This window comes from Pristis pectinata, chromosome 3, assembly GCF_009764475.1.
Source record: "Pristis pectinata isolate sPriPec2 chromosome 3, sPriPec2.1.pri, whole genome shotgun sequence".
NCBI lineage: Eukaryota > Metazoa > Chordata > Chondrichthyes > Rhinopristiformes > Pristidae > Pristis > Pristis pectinata.
The window spans coordinates 35,658,136-35,675,207 of record NC_067407.1 but is presented as its reverse complement, the minus strand read 5'-3'; the positions used below and the strand labels follow the sequence as shown (position 1 = coordinate 35,675,207).

The 17,072-nt window shown below is 36.5% G+C and overlaps 1 protein-coding gene across 1 annotated transcript in view; it reads left to right on the top strand.

Moving 5' to 3' along the window:
* hook1 (hook microtubule-tethering protein 1) overlaps window positions 1-17,072 on the top strand; it is a 51,579-nt gene extending 34,507 nt beyond the window's left edge. The window contains exons 13-22 of the mRNA XM_052011925.1: window positions 89-176; window positions 616-676; window positions 1,250-1,390; window positions 3,480-3,567; window positions 6,092-6,123; window positions 7,760-7,842; window positions 8,666-8,766; window positions 10,840-10,941; window positions 12,255-12,323; window positions 16,190-17,072. Coding sequence (XP_051867885.1) covers window positions 89-176; window positions 616-676; window positions 1,250-1,390; window positions 3,480-3,567; window positions 6,092-6,123; window positions 7,760-7,842; window positions 8,666-8,766; window positions 10,840-10,941; window positions 12,255-12,323; window positions 16,190-16,336 — 912 coding nt within the window. The 3' untranslated portion in view covers window positions 16,337-17,072. The remainder of the gene's footprint in view (window positions 1-88; window positions 177-615; window positions 677-1,249; window positions 1,391-3,479; window positions 3,568-6,091; window positions 6,124-7,759; window positions 7,843-8,665; window positions 8,767-10,839; window positions 10,942-12,254; window positions 12,324-16,189) is intronic.

Genomic DNA, 17,072 nt, shown 5'->3' with positions numbered 1-17,072 from the left:
TACTTTCAATCATTGTGAATTATCTAGTAATGTCTTTTATTGACTTATGTGTGGCTGTTATTTACCGGACTATGTCTCTAACCTTCAGCGATTGATTATAGAACGTGATACTCTTAGAGAAACCAATGAGGAGCTTAAATGCACACAACTACAGCAAGACCACTTGTTGCAATCAGGTAGATGACAGTTCCTTTAATCATTCACATTCTGCACTCAGTACTTTTTGTAATTTTTTAGCAACTGGAATCATGTATTTGTTATTTTAAATGCCTGTACATCTCAATTTTCCAACTTCTATTGAGTTGTCATGACAGCATTAATTTAGTCATATTGAATGGAATTTACTACTTACAAATTAGACTTTTTAATACATCTACCTATTGCTTAATCCTAACTCCATAGACGATATCTGTGATTAGCTCAAATGGCATTGATAAATATGAAGATACCTGTTATGTAGAGCTTGCACAAGCCTTTTTTTGATAATAGCTTTTATCTTGATAATTAAATGTGAAATGGAGTTTTGCATCAAGGAGATGAAAATGGAGCCATGATATAAATATAACTTAATTATCCACAGTAAATGGTGAATAATCTTAAGAATCTGATCTCTAGGTAAATTCTCCCTGGCTTCGCACGATCATCTTGCAGCTGAAATTCTTCCTGTGGAATATAGGTACAGCTCTTAAATTTCTACTTTGTTCAAAAATTCATATCTCCTAATGTTAATGGTGAAACCTTTTTAAATGTGCTTTACAGTTCAAAAGCAGGTAAACTTCACACGAGATCAACACTCTTCTTTGCCCCTGAATTCCCCTGGGTTCTCTCAGTTTAACATGTTTTCATTTGTTTACTTTGTTTCTCTGGCGATTCCATTCACCTCTTGCTGGCTTTCAGACAGCTTGTTGGTGTCAAGGTCCTTTGAACTGTTTTAAAATGTCTCTGATGATCAGATGTATTTAAAATGATTTTGAGAATTAAATAATTAACAAATAACAATTTTTGTAGATTGAAAAACCTTGATGAAATGCACTGTGGGAATGTCAGTATAGTGTGTTCCTGTGCACATAGAGTGTAGTGCTATTCCTTATCGTGAAAAATTGCTTCATAAGTTTAAATACCCAGACCCCAAAAGAATCAATGGTGTTATAGCACAAATTCATAAATGGAATGTTTATAAATTGAAAAAAAGCTGTGCTGGAAGCCATTTCCTTGAGCAATTATAATCCAGTCTACTCTGGACACATAGGGAGAAGTTCATTCGACTGCAGCATGAGAACAAGATGTTACAACTGCAACAGGAGGGATCAGAGAATGAGCGGATTTCAATACTGCAGAAGTTGTTGGATGAAGCAAATCGGACCAAGAATGAACTGGAGACAGAAAATAGGTTGGGCTGTGTTTTGAATATGACCTGTCCCATTCTTCAACTGCTGTTTTCTTCAACTGTGTTTTTAAATGAATCTACAGCTCAGTTATCCTCTTGCTTTTGTGACAAAATTTAAGTTGCACTTTTTGATGTAGAAGCTATAATTTTGAACTTGCATTGTAATTGTAATAAGAAAAGCACACAATTCTGAATAATACTCACCTGTGTAGAAGTTAAACTGTCAGGTTGATGTCCTTTTAGCAGGTTGTCAACAGGAAATGTCAACTGTACAGTTCATCCCAGATTCTGCCTGACCAGCTGAACAATTCTAGCATTTTATTTTAAGATTTCCAGAACCCACCCTATTTAGCATATGTAACAAAGTTGGAGTAACAGGGAAGCTAACTAGATTAAAAATGTTGCTGTGACAAAAATCTATGATTATATGAGGAGGGGGTCTTTAGACCGGATTTAATGCTCATTCCTTAATCAGTGGGTTGCCAGTCTGGTTCTGACGACAAGAGCACATTAGCAAATTGATATGAATAGGTTGATTGTAACCTATTATGAAATCAGGCAAGCAAAAGTGGAGTCATTAATTTCACTGAGATAAAGGAGGAATTGGTCTCAGTGGGAAATACCATAGAGGACCAAGCTGAATCAGATAGTTAAGTGCAAGGTGGAAAAACTACAGATTAAATTTATAATTATAATTCTACTGGACACACTGGAAGTGTTAGAGGTGACCACTTTATGGAATATTGGGAGAAAAGACCTTATATATTCTATTAAACAGAGGGATGTGATAAAAATGGGAATGCTAATGCAAAAGAAAACTGAAAAATATACCACATTGAGAAAGGAAAAACTGAAAGGTTAAGGAGGAGTATAAAAGAAGAATGATGATCAACAAAAGGCAAATTAACAAGGAGTTTAATTAGAGAATTAATAATATGATAATTGTGGTGAGACCACTTTGAGATGAAGGGTTCATCATGTATCTGAGTGAGAACAGCAGAGGTACTTAACAGATATTTAGCTTATGACTTCTGCCAAACCTTAAATATAATTTTTATTTTCTGATAAACCACTATCCTCTGAGATGTTGAAATTATTTTGGAACTTGCCATAACAACAGAATTAATATTGCTCAGATTTAACTGCGTAGGATGACATTTCTCAACTTTAACTCCAACATTCCATATTACCACGTATCTGAATGATGTGCAGAATTAACTGTGCCCAGTTCTTCTTGGAGCAAGTAATTCTAATCAGAGAAATAAATATCTGAAATGAAAACAGGAAATGTTGGAAACACTCAGCAGGTCAAGCAGCATCTGTGGAGAGAGGAACAGAGTTAATGATTCAGGTTTGAACACTTATAGCATTTTGTTTTAGAAAACAAGTTAATTTTAACCAGAAAACAAATTAATTTTAATTTGTAGAGGCATTGGGAGAAAAATGGATAGGGCAAAAGAAATAGCTCTGAGACAGCGAGACCGGAGTGTAATTTTAATGTTGATTTTTAATGGAGTTATATAGTTAAGAGATTAAAGAGGGCAGTTTGGAAAAAAAGGAGAAAGCAAATAAAGGGACGTATTAAAGCTGTGAAATGAAGATCAGAGCTGTTGCTAAACCTGAAATCAAAATGAAAATGCTAGAAGTGTCAAACAAATCAAGCAGTGAGTCTGGAGAAAGAAAACTGAGTTAATATTACATATGGATAACCTTACAGCAGAACTATCTATTTCCAGAGGCAATAAGGCTACAACATACCCAGACAGAGGATGAGGTACTGTTCCTCAAGCTTACATTGGACCTCTCTGGAACAATGTCAGAGACCAGGGACAGAGCCTATCATGTTTTTAGAGATGATTCTGAAGGTGGGAATGTAGGGTCATGTGGAAGAGCCAATATTGGAAAGACATTTTCAAAAGAAGCTATGTTGGGAAAATCAAAGTGCTCAAAAATAAATAAGAATGGACACAAGGAATATTAACTGAGAAGTAATTGATAGCTTCAGATGAAGAACATAAACAGCAGGAAGGTCCTGCTGTCGGTTGGTTTAAACGAGCAGTTTTCTCTTTACTTTTTTTTAAAATATAAGCAGACTTGAAAAACAGCGTGTCCAAGAACTGCAACATCAAGTAGAAGATCTCCAGAGATTCTTGCAGGAGCAAGGCACTAAGGCGGAAGAAGTGAGTGAGTGAAAGTAAATTAAGGTTACATTATTATATTTAAAATAGAAAATATAGAAGTTTATAGCACTTATCATCTTTTCAGAAAACATTTTGCTGAATTTATGACAGCAAATGTTGAATCTGTATGCAATTTTGGATGCTGAATATTGTGATTCACCTAGACTGCATTGCAATGGTAGTAACTAATGGGGTGCCATAGGGATCAGTACTGGAAGCCTCAACTACTTACAATCTATATTAATTACTTGGATAATAGGATAAAGTTTACTGGATCCAAATTTGCTGCTGATATAAAGATTGGTGGATTAGCAGTTGTGAGGAGGATATAAGGAGCCTGCTAAGGGATATAGATAGGTTAAGTAAGAAGGCAAGGAGTTGGCAGATGGAGTATAATACAGGAAAATGTGAGCTTTATTCCATTTGGAAGGAAGAATGAAAAAGCCAACAGTGCTACAAAATGTTGTGGTGCAAAGTCCATGAATCACAGAAAGTTAGTATGCAGGTAAGCAAGTAATTAGGAAAGCTAATGAAGTGTTGGCCTTCATTGCAAGGGACATGACAGATGAAAGTGGGGACATTTTGATGCAACTTCACAGGGTGTTGGTGAACTATACTTGAGTACTGAGTGAATTTGGTATCCATATACAAGGAAGAATGTGCTTAACTGCAGTGAACGTTCACTAAGTTGATTCCTGGAGTGAAACGATTGTCAGATGAAGAAAGATAAGCAGATCGGACATATACTAATTGCAGTTTAGAAGAATGAGAGGTGATCTTATTGAAACCTTCTGAAAGGGATTGACAGGATGAATGCTGAGAGGATGTTTGCATTAGTGGAGGTATCTGGAGCTGGGGGGAGGGCAGCATGGTTTCCATATAAGGGGTCGCACACACTTCTGATGGAGATGAGGAATTTTGTCTCCTAAAGGATTGGATGTGTTTGGAATTCTTTACCTCACTGTTTGGAGGCAGTGTTATTGAATGTATTGGCTGACATTTAAACTACAAGGGAGTTAAGCCATATGAGGAGAGAGAGCAAGAACATGGTGTTGAGTCCAGGATTGGATCAACCATGGTCTTATTGAATGGTGGAGCAGGCTCGAGCAGCTGACTGGCCTATTCCTGCTCCCATTTCTTATGATTTTATGTTCTTGGGTACACACTTAGTTTCTTCTGTTCACCCTTTAGAACTGGGCTGTTTATATTGTCTCATCTAATCTTTTGTGCTGAAATATATTACTTCACATTTCTTTGCATAACATTTCATTTGTCTCCCATTCTGTCAGCCTACCTTTGACCTCTTGCTATATCCTTGTATTGTCCTCACTGTTTACTGAATCGTTAGACTTTATGGACATTTTATTCTGCATGCCAATATTCCACAAATCATTAATCTATATCAGAGCAGTAGTGGCCCTCACATTAACACTAGTCTGTACCAACCCACAGTCAGAAATACATCCATTTACCATTACTCTGCTTTCTATTGTTAAGTAAATTATCTATCCATGTTGCCATTGACCCATTTATTTCCTGGGCTTCAGTATTGCTAACCAACCATTTTGTTTGAGACTTTGTCAAACACATTCTGACAAGGTAGTATTTTGAAAATGCATATAGATGGCATGTATTGCATCCCCTTCATCAACCTTCTGTTATTATCAAGAGAAACTTCAGTCAGATTTGTCACATATCATATGCTCTCCATAATTCAATCAAAATTCTCTAAGTGCTTTTTTTTCCCTTCATTTTCCCCGAAAGTTTGCCTACAACCAAGGTTACGATGACCAGCCAAGAGTTTCTAGAAAAGGCTTCTACCCTTGTTTGAACAAAAGTGGTGTGCTTAATGATTGCCAGACCTCATGCACCTGACATATTTACTGACTGTCAATTATTTGATTTATGATGAAGGAAGTAGACCCACATTTCTTTTATATAACACAGAAAAGACCCCAAACCGAGACAGAATTACAAGTGGCTGCAAAATTATTGCAGCAGCAAAAATAATCACAATGAATCATGCTACAATGTACATTTGATGTGGTTGATTGCAGTACATAAAGTTGGGTGTATATTTGAGAAGTTCCCAAGATCAATTTCGGGGATTCTAAAATGTGAGGAAGATTTTTTGAATTACAGTTGATTCTCTGGACATTCTAATTATTTTCAGATTGCAAGTATGTAGTCTTGATTATGTGTTTTCTTAACATTTGCCATTGATCTTAAGAAAGGAGAATAGGTAAAATAGACAGATGTAATCACAACAAAACTGAACTTGGTACATTTTCCCTATTTACGTCAATTATGACACATGACAGTAGCTTTAATGAGTGACTGCAGTTTGTAAGGCAACTGTAAGTAAATTAGTATTTCATCTTAATCTGCTTTGTATAGCTATAAGATCAACATTGACTTGTTCATTAGCACATTTTTTGTTTAAATATGATTAAATATACTTGACTTGCACACTCCACAATCGGAGAATATCATGTGAAACTACTTGCATTGTCTTGTTTTGCAGTCTAATGAACTAAAGAAATTGGATGCACATCTGTAAGTTAACATTTCTTTAAAATCTTTTTGTCCTTTTAATGTTCCCAAGTTATCACTATGTTTAAAAGTATGTAGATTTAATGATAAAGGAGACACAAGATACTGCAGATGCTAACAGAAAAAAAAACTGCTGGAAAGACTCGGTGGGTCAGGCAGCATCTGTGAAGGCAAAGTGATAGTTAACACTCCAGGTCAAGATCCTGCATCAGGACCGATTTAATTATAAATCTGTGGTTCAATATTTTCCATATTGTTATTTTTTCTCTTGCCTTGTCATAATCCAATTACTATAATATCTCTTCTTACACATATATACCTACAAATGAAAAGCTCAAGTAAAGAATTTGTGTTCTCTCCATTTGTCATTCCTATAGGGCCTGTACAGTCAAGGTAGGCTCAAACCAAACTGATCTCAATTGCCTTCTGTTTTATGTGGTGCTGAACAAGTCTCACAGTGTGTTGGGGCATGTTTAATTGTTATGCATACACATCCCTGCAAGCCTTTGAATTTAAAAGTTGTTGTTAATTGTCTAGCTGGACAGAATTTATCTTGTGTCTAGCAAGCTAACCATCATTTCTCCTAACTTTTAAAATAAAACTGATCGTTTTCTAAATCTAGTGGAATAGGTTTGTTTCAGATAACAGTGAAAGAAAAGGAAGAGTTAAAAATTGGTTTAAATATACAGGAGGTAACAGATGAAAAATGAAACAGTTTGATTTATCTTTCATATGATATTTTTTAAGTTGAGGTATTGAATAAAATACAATTTAATTTATATGGACTATGTGGTTTTTCCACATTAGCACTTGTGGTCAGTGAGATTATATTAAGGAAGCAAAGTTTTTCTCACCCAAGTTCATTCCCCTTAGAAGCTGAGAGGCATAATCTCAGGATAAAACATTGGCTATTCAGGACACAAATTAGGAGAAATTTCATTACGTAGAGGTCCGTGAATCTCTGAAATTTCGCGTGCCAATGGATTCTATAATTATATTCAAGGTTATGATTAATAGATGTTCAAATATTGAGGATCAGAGCATTTGTGGATCAGGAAGAAAAGTGAACTTGAGTCAAGGATCAGCTATGGGTTTTATTGAATGACCAAGTGGGGTCAAGGGGCCATGTGGTTACTTTCCCAGTTTCTTACGTGTTTCATTTCTTGAAGGAACTGATCCTTCCAGTAGCCTTTTCTAATTCATGGGCATCTAGGAACTATTTTGCATTCATAATATTCAAGCACAAATTGTGAACTATATACTCTCTTAAAGTGGAATGCTAATATAAGGTGAGAAATGTTGTTACTTATTATCTCTAAGAAACACAGTCTAAAAATCTCTTTTTTAAAAAAAAAGTCCTCAAGTCCACCAAAAAATACATTAGAAAATTACAGTAACTTTTCAATTGCTTTCAGTTTAGCCTATTATAGCTTGTATTTAGTGATAAGGTCAATAGGTTTGAAGGTATTTCACAACTTGAAGCTGGCAGAACTAAAAAAGGTGAAATTAACATACCTGATGGAAAACAAAAGGCCGTTTAAACTAATAAGTAAGGGTGTGGAGTGAATAAGATAGTTAAGACCCAAACAAGGATTTTCCACAGGTTATGCATATAATTTGTATCGTATTTTGTTATTAGAGAGAAACTTCATGAAGCTCAAGATGAGCTGCAGAAAAAGAATGAGCTTATTGAAGACCTACAGCATGAAATACAGCAGAGTTGTAAGTATAAACATGAATGTATTAGATAAGCCTAATCTCCCAAATAACTTGATGTCATAATGTTAATCAGAGTAAGCAAAATATTGGAAAAATGAAACAAAATAAGGTTTGATAACATTTGTGCAGAAAAGAAGGCTGGCATAATGATTCAAGTATATGATCTTTTGTCAGGATTGGCAAGTATTATGTATGAGATCTAGGAAAGAAGGTACACAGTAGAACAAAAGCATACATGAACATGTTAAGAAAATGATCTTTAAAATGAATTCCCAAGTTAAGAAAACGTTCTGTAAAATGAATAGGTGGCAAATAGGAAATTAGTAAATTACTAGTGATAAAGATTAAAAAATGAAAGGAAACATTAATGACAGAAATAAGCAGAAATATTTTGGGATGCCATGAAGTTGTGCAATGTGCTATATGTATAATCAAGCTCTTCTCTCTTCTATAAATGTGTTTTTACTGAACTACAGGTAAATAAATATATTTACATTCATAGTCACTGAAAAAATATTTTCCTACTACCTCTTAGTGCTCTGATATTTTATGGTCCATGCTTGGTCTTTATAAACCATTCAAATCCTATGTTAGTAAATGTATTATTCGATAGAAATTCAATGCACTTCATACGTAAACAATATTTACAATTGAAATAGCAGTTCAACTTCCTATTGTACAATAATCTTATTTAAGTTTAATAAAGCATGAAAATATAATGACTCCTTATTAACATCTTGATGTAACAAAAAACAACAGACTTTTATTTATACTCAAATGCAATTATAACTGAAACATTTTCAAATTGCAAATCTTATCATTCTAGCTCAAAATATTGAGGAGTTGCAACGTGGCCTAACTAAAAAAGATGAAGATATGCGGGCAATGGAGGAAAGGTACAAAACGTACCTCGAGAAAGCTCGTAATGTGAGTGTATGTTTGAAGATAACTTGAGATTTCTGACTTGCCATTTATTTTGTATTTTTTAATGATGCTCCCTTGTGCTTCTTTTTCCACTTTAGTCTGAGAGTTGCTCTAAGTATATTTTAAATATCTTTTAAAACACCTGACTGAATGGAATCTCTGCATCTGAAATGATGTATGAAAAATTACTTGAGTAATTCATTTCACTGGAAACTGATTTTCACAGGAAACAATAGATCCTATAAGCACTGGAGGCACGTTTTGGTTCCCATGTTGCTTTTTCCAGGTTGAACATCCCGATTTCTCCACTTTTTCCCATCACATTGTTTGATGTTGGGGAAAATATCACCTCCTGAAATTTTATACAAGGATCATCCCTTTTTTGCTGATCATAATTAAAACATTCCAGATCAACTGGCCCATCAACCATGCTTCATCAAAGAGCTGCAATAAAACCAACCAAGATCATAACTCCATATAACTTTAGTATTTAGCATTGAAAATAAACCATGTTAAGATTTTGTGAAAAGTACAACTTTCAAGAAGAGTTAATTATCTGACGGGACAGTTGTTCCCAACTTCAGTAGTGGGAGCTAAGATTAAATAGGATATAGATAATCATAAAATTAACTCTATAGAGCCAGTTTTTACAATAATAGTGGGTTAAAAATCATTCTGGCAGTTTTTACTTCAACTCTGATGGCAAGAGGGCTATGAATTGGAACCCACATATGAGGGATTTCTGATTTTGCCTGAGGGTTAGTGTGGGTAACAGAAATACGATTTCTAAGCAAGCTGAGCAATAACAGAGGAGTTGTGGTGGACCCTTCGATGCATGTTTATGCTAAACAGGTCCAGGATATCAAAATGTACAAAGACAGTGCTGAGTACATCTTGGGGTTCAATATTTGGGTTGTGGCCTCCACCTGTACACACACATGCACCCATGTTTGCTTAGTATATTTCTCAACTTCTCTGCAAGTGAATCATTGGACAAAGTATTGTTTTTCACCGTGGGGCCTGGTAATGCTTGCCACCTCCCACTCATCCAACTGGGTTAAACATCTGGCTTAAACTCCCGGTCTCAAGCAGCAGCTGGGCACCAGAAATGAATCCTGAATGACTAAAATGAAATAGTAACCCCTAACTGTGTGGACTTTGGTGTGCACAGTTCCAGGAATCAATTTTATAGAAGACCCATGGATATCAACAGAGTAACTTTTAATAAAGTCTGAAATGATATTTCATTTGAAAGATGAAGAACATTAGAAGGCAATAATGATATTTTGGAATGAATATATTGTACTTGGTGAAAAGAGTAGATATCTGTCACAGTGCCTTCCTTCACTGAATATTTGTATTTAAAGTCGGCAAAATGTGTTGAAGCAATTTTCTAAACAGTCTCTGGTGGCTGGGAGCCTTATTGGCAAACAGTGTACATTAGAAAATGTTACATTGTCACATTGTCTCTTATTTTTTTATTTTATATATATATATATATATATATATATAAAAAATATATATATATATAAATAAATAAATAAACACACACACACACACACACACACACACACACACACACACACACACACACTTAGGACAAAGTTCCCTCTCATCAGCAGATTTTACTTTTATTTTAGTTGAGCAAAAATGAAAATATTTTTACACATCATTAACTCAAATGCATGTTAATTTTTGGAACAGAGGGGACTGTGAATGCTAAGCCATTAAATATATTTAAGCCAGATATTAAGATGCTATGGAAACCCAAGTGATGGGAATAGTACAAGAAGGCGGAGTTTATGGTTAACCATGCTCTTATTGAAAACATAGCTAGCTCAAAGGACCAAAAGGTCCTTGCTTATTAAGTTTTTACCAGACATCATAAATGAGCAAATTTTCAATCCACTTATTTAACTTACCAAGAGCTTCTGTGATGCAATACCTGTCGCAGAAGTTGTCTACAGTGAATGCAAGTTAGGAAATCTCGATAAAGAGAATGATTGTATGCTTTTGAAGTTTTTATAGAGGATATTTAATGAGAAATTATTACATCTGTTTAAATCACACATCTAGGTGATTAAAGCTCTAGACCCAAAACAGAACCCAGCCTCTGCAGAAATCCAGGCACTCAAAATCCAAATCATTGAGAGAGACAAAAAAATACAAATGCTGCAGGTATGATGCACTTTGTAGCGATGATAATATTTTCCTCGATGTTTATGATTTTGCGATTTTAAAAAAGCGGAGGCTATCAACAAAGAAGGAAGTTGGACGGCAATGTCTGGAGTGTGCATGTACGTTGTTAAACATGGAAATCCACAAGTTGTGGTCTGTGCTATTCTGCTTTCTCAGAGAGTGTAATGTTCTGACTGTTAAGAGGGAGTCAGTTAGAAATCAAATATTTAATGAGAATTTCAGCATATTATTGCATGCTATACAAAATAGAATGCCTTGTTAAATAATTGTGCCTAAGTTTTAAACAAGATACCACCCAATAATTACTGCCGACCAACCTTTCCAGCCTAATACCTAATTTTGTGACTGGAATCTAATTCCTTCAGAATGAGAACTCGCTTAAGGAATCAGACTGGGTTAGACTTTCATCTTCATTGAAGCAGATCTCATGTTCTTTGTCAAGACTTGCTTCGATGCAAGTGGTCTGCACCACTCTGGGAGTTTAACTGGTGGCACAGTAGTGTAGTGGTTAGCGTAATGCTATTACAGAGCCAGTAACCGGGGTTCAATTCCCGCCGCTGTCTGTAAGGAGTTTGTACGTTCTCCCTGTGTCTGCGTGGGTTTCCTCCAGTGCTCGGGTTTCCTCCAGTGCTCCAGTTTCCTCCCACATTCCAAAGACATACAGGTTAGGAATTGTGGGCATGCTATGTTGGTGCCAGAAAGAGTGGCGACACTTGTTGGCTGCCCCCAGCACACCCTCAATAACGCAAAAAGACGCATTTCACTGTGTGTTTTGATGTACGTGTGACTAATAAATAAATATCTTGTATCTTGTAAATGAGTGGTATTCAAATGTGAGTTGAACACCACTGGACAAAGGGAGCAGCAGTAGCAAGAGGCACTGGGAGTGAGGCAACATTGCAGAGGACAGTGGCACACTCCTTCTTAACTCGCACTGAATTTGCTCTTGTTTTATGCCAATTTTTTTATGTTCCAGTGTAGCAAAGAAATTCAGCAGGACTTTGGGTGTAATATTCCCGTGGGTGGAATGGCTATCGGAATTATTTTAATTGTAGCGCAATCTGAAACATTCCTTACTGCCTGACTGGTTTTGTTGAACCAAATTCTACGTTTTAATGTCATAGTAAATGCAGTATTCTTCCATCAAAATGTGTTTAAGATATATAAGTTGGAGAAAACACTATACATTTTCATCTGCAAAGCTCCAATTTAGAAATGCATTATTTATGCATAGGAAATATACAGCCTTTAAAAAGAAACTGGACTATTTTCTCTTTCTGTGTTTATACTAGCGTGATTGCGAGCAAGCAAAGCTTCGTGAGTATGAAGAGAAACTGTTAGTAACAGCATGGTACAATAAGGTAAATTATTAAATAAAGATGACATACTGCGTGGCACCTTTTTTTAAGCAGCTGTGCATTTCCTACTCTTTCCTAATAGCCCTTGTGATTTTTTATTCGGCTTATGTCTAAATCCCTCTTGAAATCATAATTGAAATTGCTTCTGCCCTTACTCAAGCAATACATTTTAAATTTAGCAGCTCACTGCATTAAACAGCTCACCTTCTCTGGTCAATTGCAGTGTTTTTAATCTCCCTGGATTCATGAAGTCCCTCTTTTGTTTATAAATCTCGTGATGCAAGCCTAACCTTCGATTTATAAACATTGGCCGTGTTACCTGTTTCAATGCTCCATGCCTCTGTTTATAAAACCAAGGATCCCATTTTATTTTTAATGAACTGTCAACCTCCTCTACCACCTTCAAAGATTTGAGTCCCACAAACAGCCTGTCCATGGGTTACAAATCCGCGACTTACCAACACCTCTACATACAAATGAGCTCCCATAATATTATTAAATTCAAAAGTCCAACATACATAAGTTCATTCCTAGGAATAGCAGAACTAGTTTCCTCTTTCCACTTTTAGTAATTGTCTTTCTTATCAGTCTTATGTGCTTTTGATGCCATTCATTGCAATACTGTGGAGGTATGGTTACCCTATGGAGTGATTTTTGTGTATTTTCTGACTTATGGACAAAATCAACTTATGGATGTCAGTGAAATCAGAACCTGTTTGTTACCTGGGGATGGCCTGCAGTCTGTTTCATTCTGCTTTATAAAAATCTTTACTTTGCAATTTTATGGGTCACAATTCATTTGCCCATTTTGGCATTCTATCCACATCATCCTAAGATATGCTACTGTCTCCTCAGTTGTTTACTAAACATCTGAGTTTAGTGTCATCTGAAAGCTTGAAATTCTGTCCTCCTTACTCTGGTTGTAAAGAGCAGTGGTCCTAATACTGGATCCCCAGGAACTACCTTATTGGAATTGGTTTATTATTGTCACTTGTACCAAGGTACAGTGAAAAACTTGTCTTGGTTACCGTTCGTACAGATCAATTCATTACACAGTGCATTGAGGTAATACAGGGTAAAACAATAACAAGATACAGAGTAAAGTGTCACAGCTACAGAGGAAGTGCAGTACAGGCAGACAATAAGGTGCAAGGTGTTACGTACTGGCAACAATAGAAACACAACGAGCCATGTAATAGTGTTAGAATCTATTTATTAATAACTACATATAATAATAAGAGAAATAAAAATGTTAGGTATTAGATATTGACCCCAAAATAAAGTCGAAGGGTATGTGTGGCAAGTTCCCAAACCCCAAGTCTTTGAACAGTTCTCAAAGTTCAGTTCAGCAAGTCATGAAGCAAAATGATGAGCAAAGGCTTCTGAAAACCACAGTAGAATGAAGAGGAAATATAGAGAGCAGTTTACGAATTCCACAAGTTCCACGATGGAACCCATATGACACCTCAATTGCCGAAGAACTCTGTTGCTTTTAGTCAGAGATCTTTGCCACTTCGAGGGCACTCGATACATGGCCGCCCACAGATATACCCACTTTCCAGTACAGGTTAATGACAAAGGTTGCTCCGCAAATACATGTATGGATGTATAGTGACAGTCATTACGATTGTGCTTCTCTTGCTCTCGCTCTCTCTCGCTCTCTCTCTCTCTCTGCAGTTGCCAGCACTTCAGTGAATTTTTCTTCAGACTGTTACATCATTCCAGTTATAGACGTCTTTTCTACTCCCACTCGTAGCAGTCAGATAAAACCACACGCACAATACTACACTACCGTCCAGGTACCTTAAAGGGACATTCACCAAGTAGCAACCTGGCTCGTAACAAAGGTTATAAACAAGGTAGATTGTGGAGTCAAGAGACCATCTTATCATATAAGGGAACCATTCAATAGTCTTATAACAGAGGGATTGAAGGTGTCCTTGAGCTTGGTGGTACATGCTTTCAGGCTTTTGTATCTTCTGCCTGATGGGAGAAGAGAGAATGTCCCCTATGGATGGGGTCTTTGATTATACCGGCTGCTTCACCAAGGCAGTGAGAAGTATAGGCAGAGTCCATGGAGGGGAGGCTGGTTTCTGTAATTTGCTGGGCTGTGTCCACAACTCTATGCAGTTTCTTGCAGTCCTGGGCAGAACAGTTGCCAAACCAAGCCATGATGCATCCAGATAGGATGCTTTCTATGGCGTAGCGATAAAAGTTGGTGAGTGTCAAAGGGGACATGCCAAATTTCTTTAACCTCCTGAGGAAGTAGAGGCACTGGTGAGCTTTCTTGGCCATGGCATCTACGTGGTTGGACCAGGACAGGCTGTTGGTGATATTCACTCCTAGGAACTTGAAGCTCTCAACCCTCTTGACCTCAGCACCATTGATGTAGACAGGTGCATGTACACCGCCCCCTTTCCTGAAGTCAATGACCAGCTCTTTTGTTCTGATGGCATTGAGGGAAGGGTTGTTGACATGACACCATGTCACTAAGCTCTCTATCTCCTTCCTGTACTCCGACATCGTTATTTGAGATACGACCCACTATGGCGGTATCATCTGCAAACTTGTAGATGGAGTTAGAGCAGAATCTGGCCACGCAGCCATGGGTGTAGAGTAGAGTAGGGGGCAGCCTTGCTGGGCACCAATGTTGAGAATAATCACGCAGGAGGTGTTGCTGCCTATCCTCACTTGCGGTCTGTTGGTCAGAAAGTCAAGGATCCAGTTGCAGAGGGAGGTGTTGAGTCCCAGGTCTTGGAGTTTGGTGATGAGTTTACTTGGAATTATAGTATTGAAGGCGGAGCTATAGTCAATAAATAGTAGTCCAACGTAGGTGTCTTTACTGTCCAGATGCTCCAGAGGTGAGTGTAGATGGCGTCCACTGTAGACCTGTCCCAGCGGAAGGCGAATTGCAGTGGGTCGAGGTTATCTGGGAGGCTGGAGCTAATGCATGCCATGACCAGCCTCTCATAGTTTTTCCAATCTGAAAAACAATTCATCACCTTTCTTTTTTGTTTCCTCTAGATCATTCCTGCACCCATGGTGCCTCTGCTTTTTTTGTCATGAGTTTCAGTTTTGCTAACAATGAAATAATTTCATCTCTCCTTTCTAATGCACAACTATATCAGTCTCCTCTATTACTTCACTAAAGAATATCAAATTATTCAAACGCATGCTTCTTTAGGAAATCCATGTCGACTGCCTTTTTTTATCTCAAGTTTTCCAATCTTTATGCATCCTTTTATTGAACACATTTATTCAACAAAACTGACACTAATGAAATATTTTAAACTTTGGAGTTCCCTCAAAGTTTTGACAGGAGGAATAAAAAGAAATTGTTTTTATTAGTAGAGGAACTATACCAAAGATCATAGCTTGTGTCATAAAGAATAAATTATTTTCTGCATGTTATATGTGATGGTGATTTTAAGAAATAATGGACTGTTGTAAAAGTCCATGTTGACTTTTCTCCAATCACTGGTAACCTTATGGGTCACTCAACTCAGTGCAAGCTCTTATATATCATAAGAAGAAAAGAAATAGAAGCAGGAATAAGACATGTGATTGGTCAAATCTGCTCTGCTATCGCACGAGGACATGGTTGATCTTCTGCCTGAAACCATTTTATCTGATTTCCTCGGCATCCAACAAAATCCATGATACTGTGAGGTATAGCATTCCAAAGGTTTGCAGTCCTCTCAAAATCCACATTAAAATCCTAAATGTCTGACCCCTTTTCCCTGAAATTGTGGCCCCCAGGTTTTAGAATCTTAGCAAACTCTTGGCATCTGCCCTGTCGATACCCTTGAAATCTTGTGTGTTATTTTCCATTCCTCAATGTAAAACAAATAATTGTGCACTACTTTCAGAGTTTGGCTTTTCAGAAGATGGCTATTGAAGCTCGACTTGAAGGCCTTGGTTCAAATACAAATCGTTCCTTCCTAGCACAGCAACGGCAGGTCACCAGTTCACAGAAAACACTCACGGTTGCCGTGCCTGCAGCACCTCCCAAATAGAGCAACTTGGAATCCGTATGTGCAGAATGTGTACTGTACGTTAAAATACCTTAAAAATAAAAGGCAAAATTATGATTTAGATCAGTGTTTTATAATTCTCCTCCTTCCAAGAATAGGTTTCCTTTCTAATGGAATGTTTACCTTGAACTTGTAAAGAGTTGCTTTTTATCACATCTGATATATTTTGTATATAGTAGCACAGAATGGTATGGGCAAAAGATGGAAAAGGTTAGGAATTCCTTGCATTAAGATTTAAATTTGTATATAAAATTGGTGTACATCACATTTTAAAATACAAAGGTAGGTGTGAATGTAATCATGTTCAAAATACATCTGTTCTTTATAACAAATCTTTACATGTAAATAAAAGATTTGATTTTTTTAATTTATTAAGAGAGAATTGCACTTAATGAGATTACCTGAATGATGCTTAATTATAAATTCTAAACTAAATTTTGTTTCTACAGTAAAACATTTAAAATGCCTGATGAGGTTTTATTATTTCATTTCATATTTCCGTGCTTAATTCAGAAAATTGTAATTTTAAGTTGGCTGATTATTAATTTATATGTTGTCTTTATTGAAGTTGATTATTGTTATTCCATTAATTTGAGTACATTGCAATTAAAATATTCCTCAATATTTGGGTTTATGCTTTTATCAATATAACTGGAATAGTTTTTGTAATTTTGTTTGATGTGCTTGTGGTGTTAAATGATGACTGGATTACATAGCT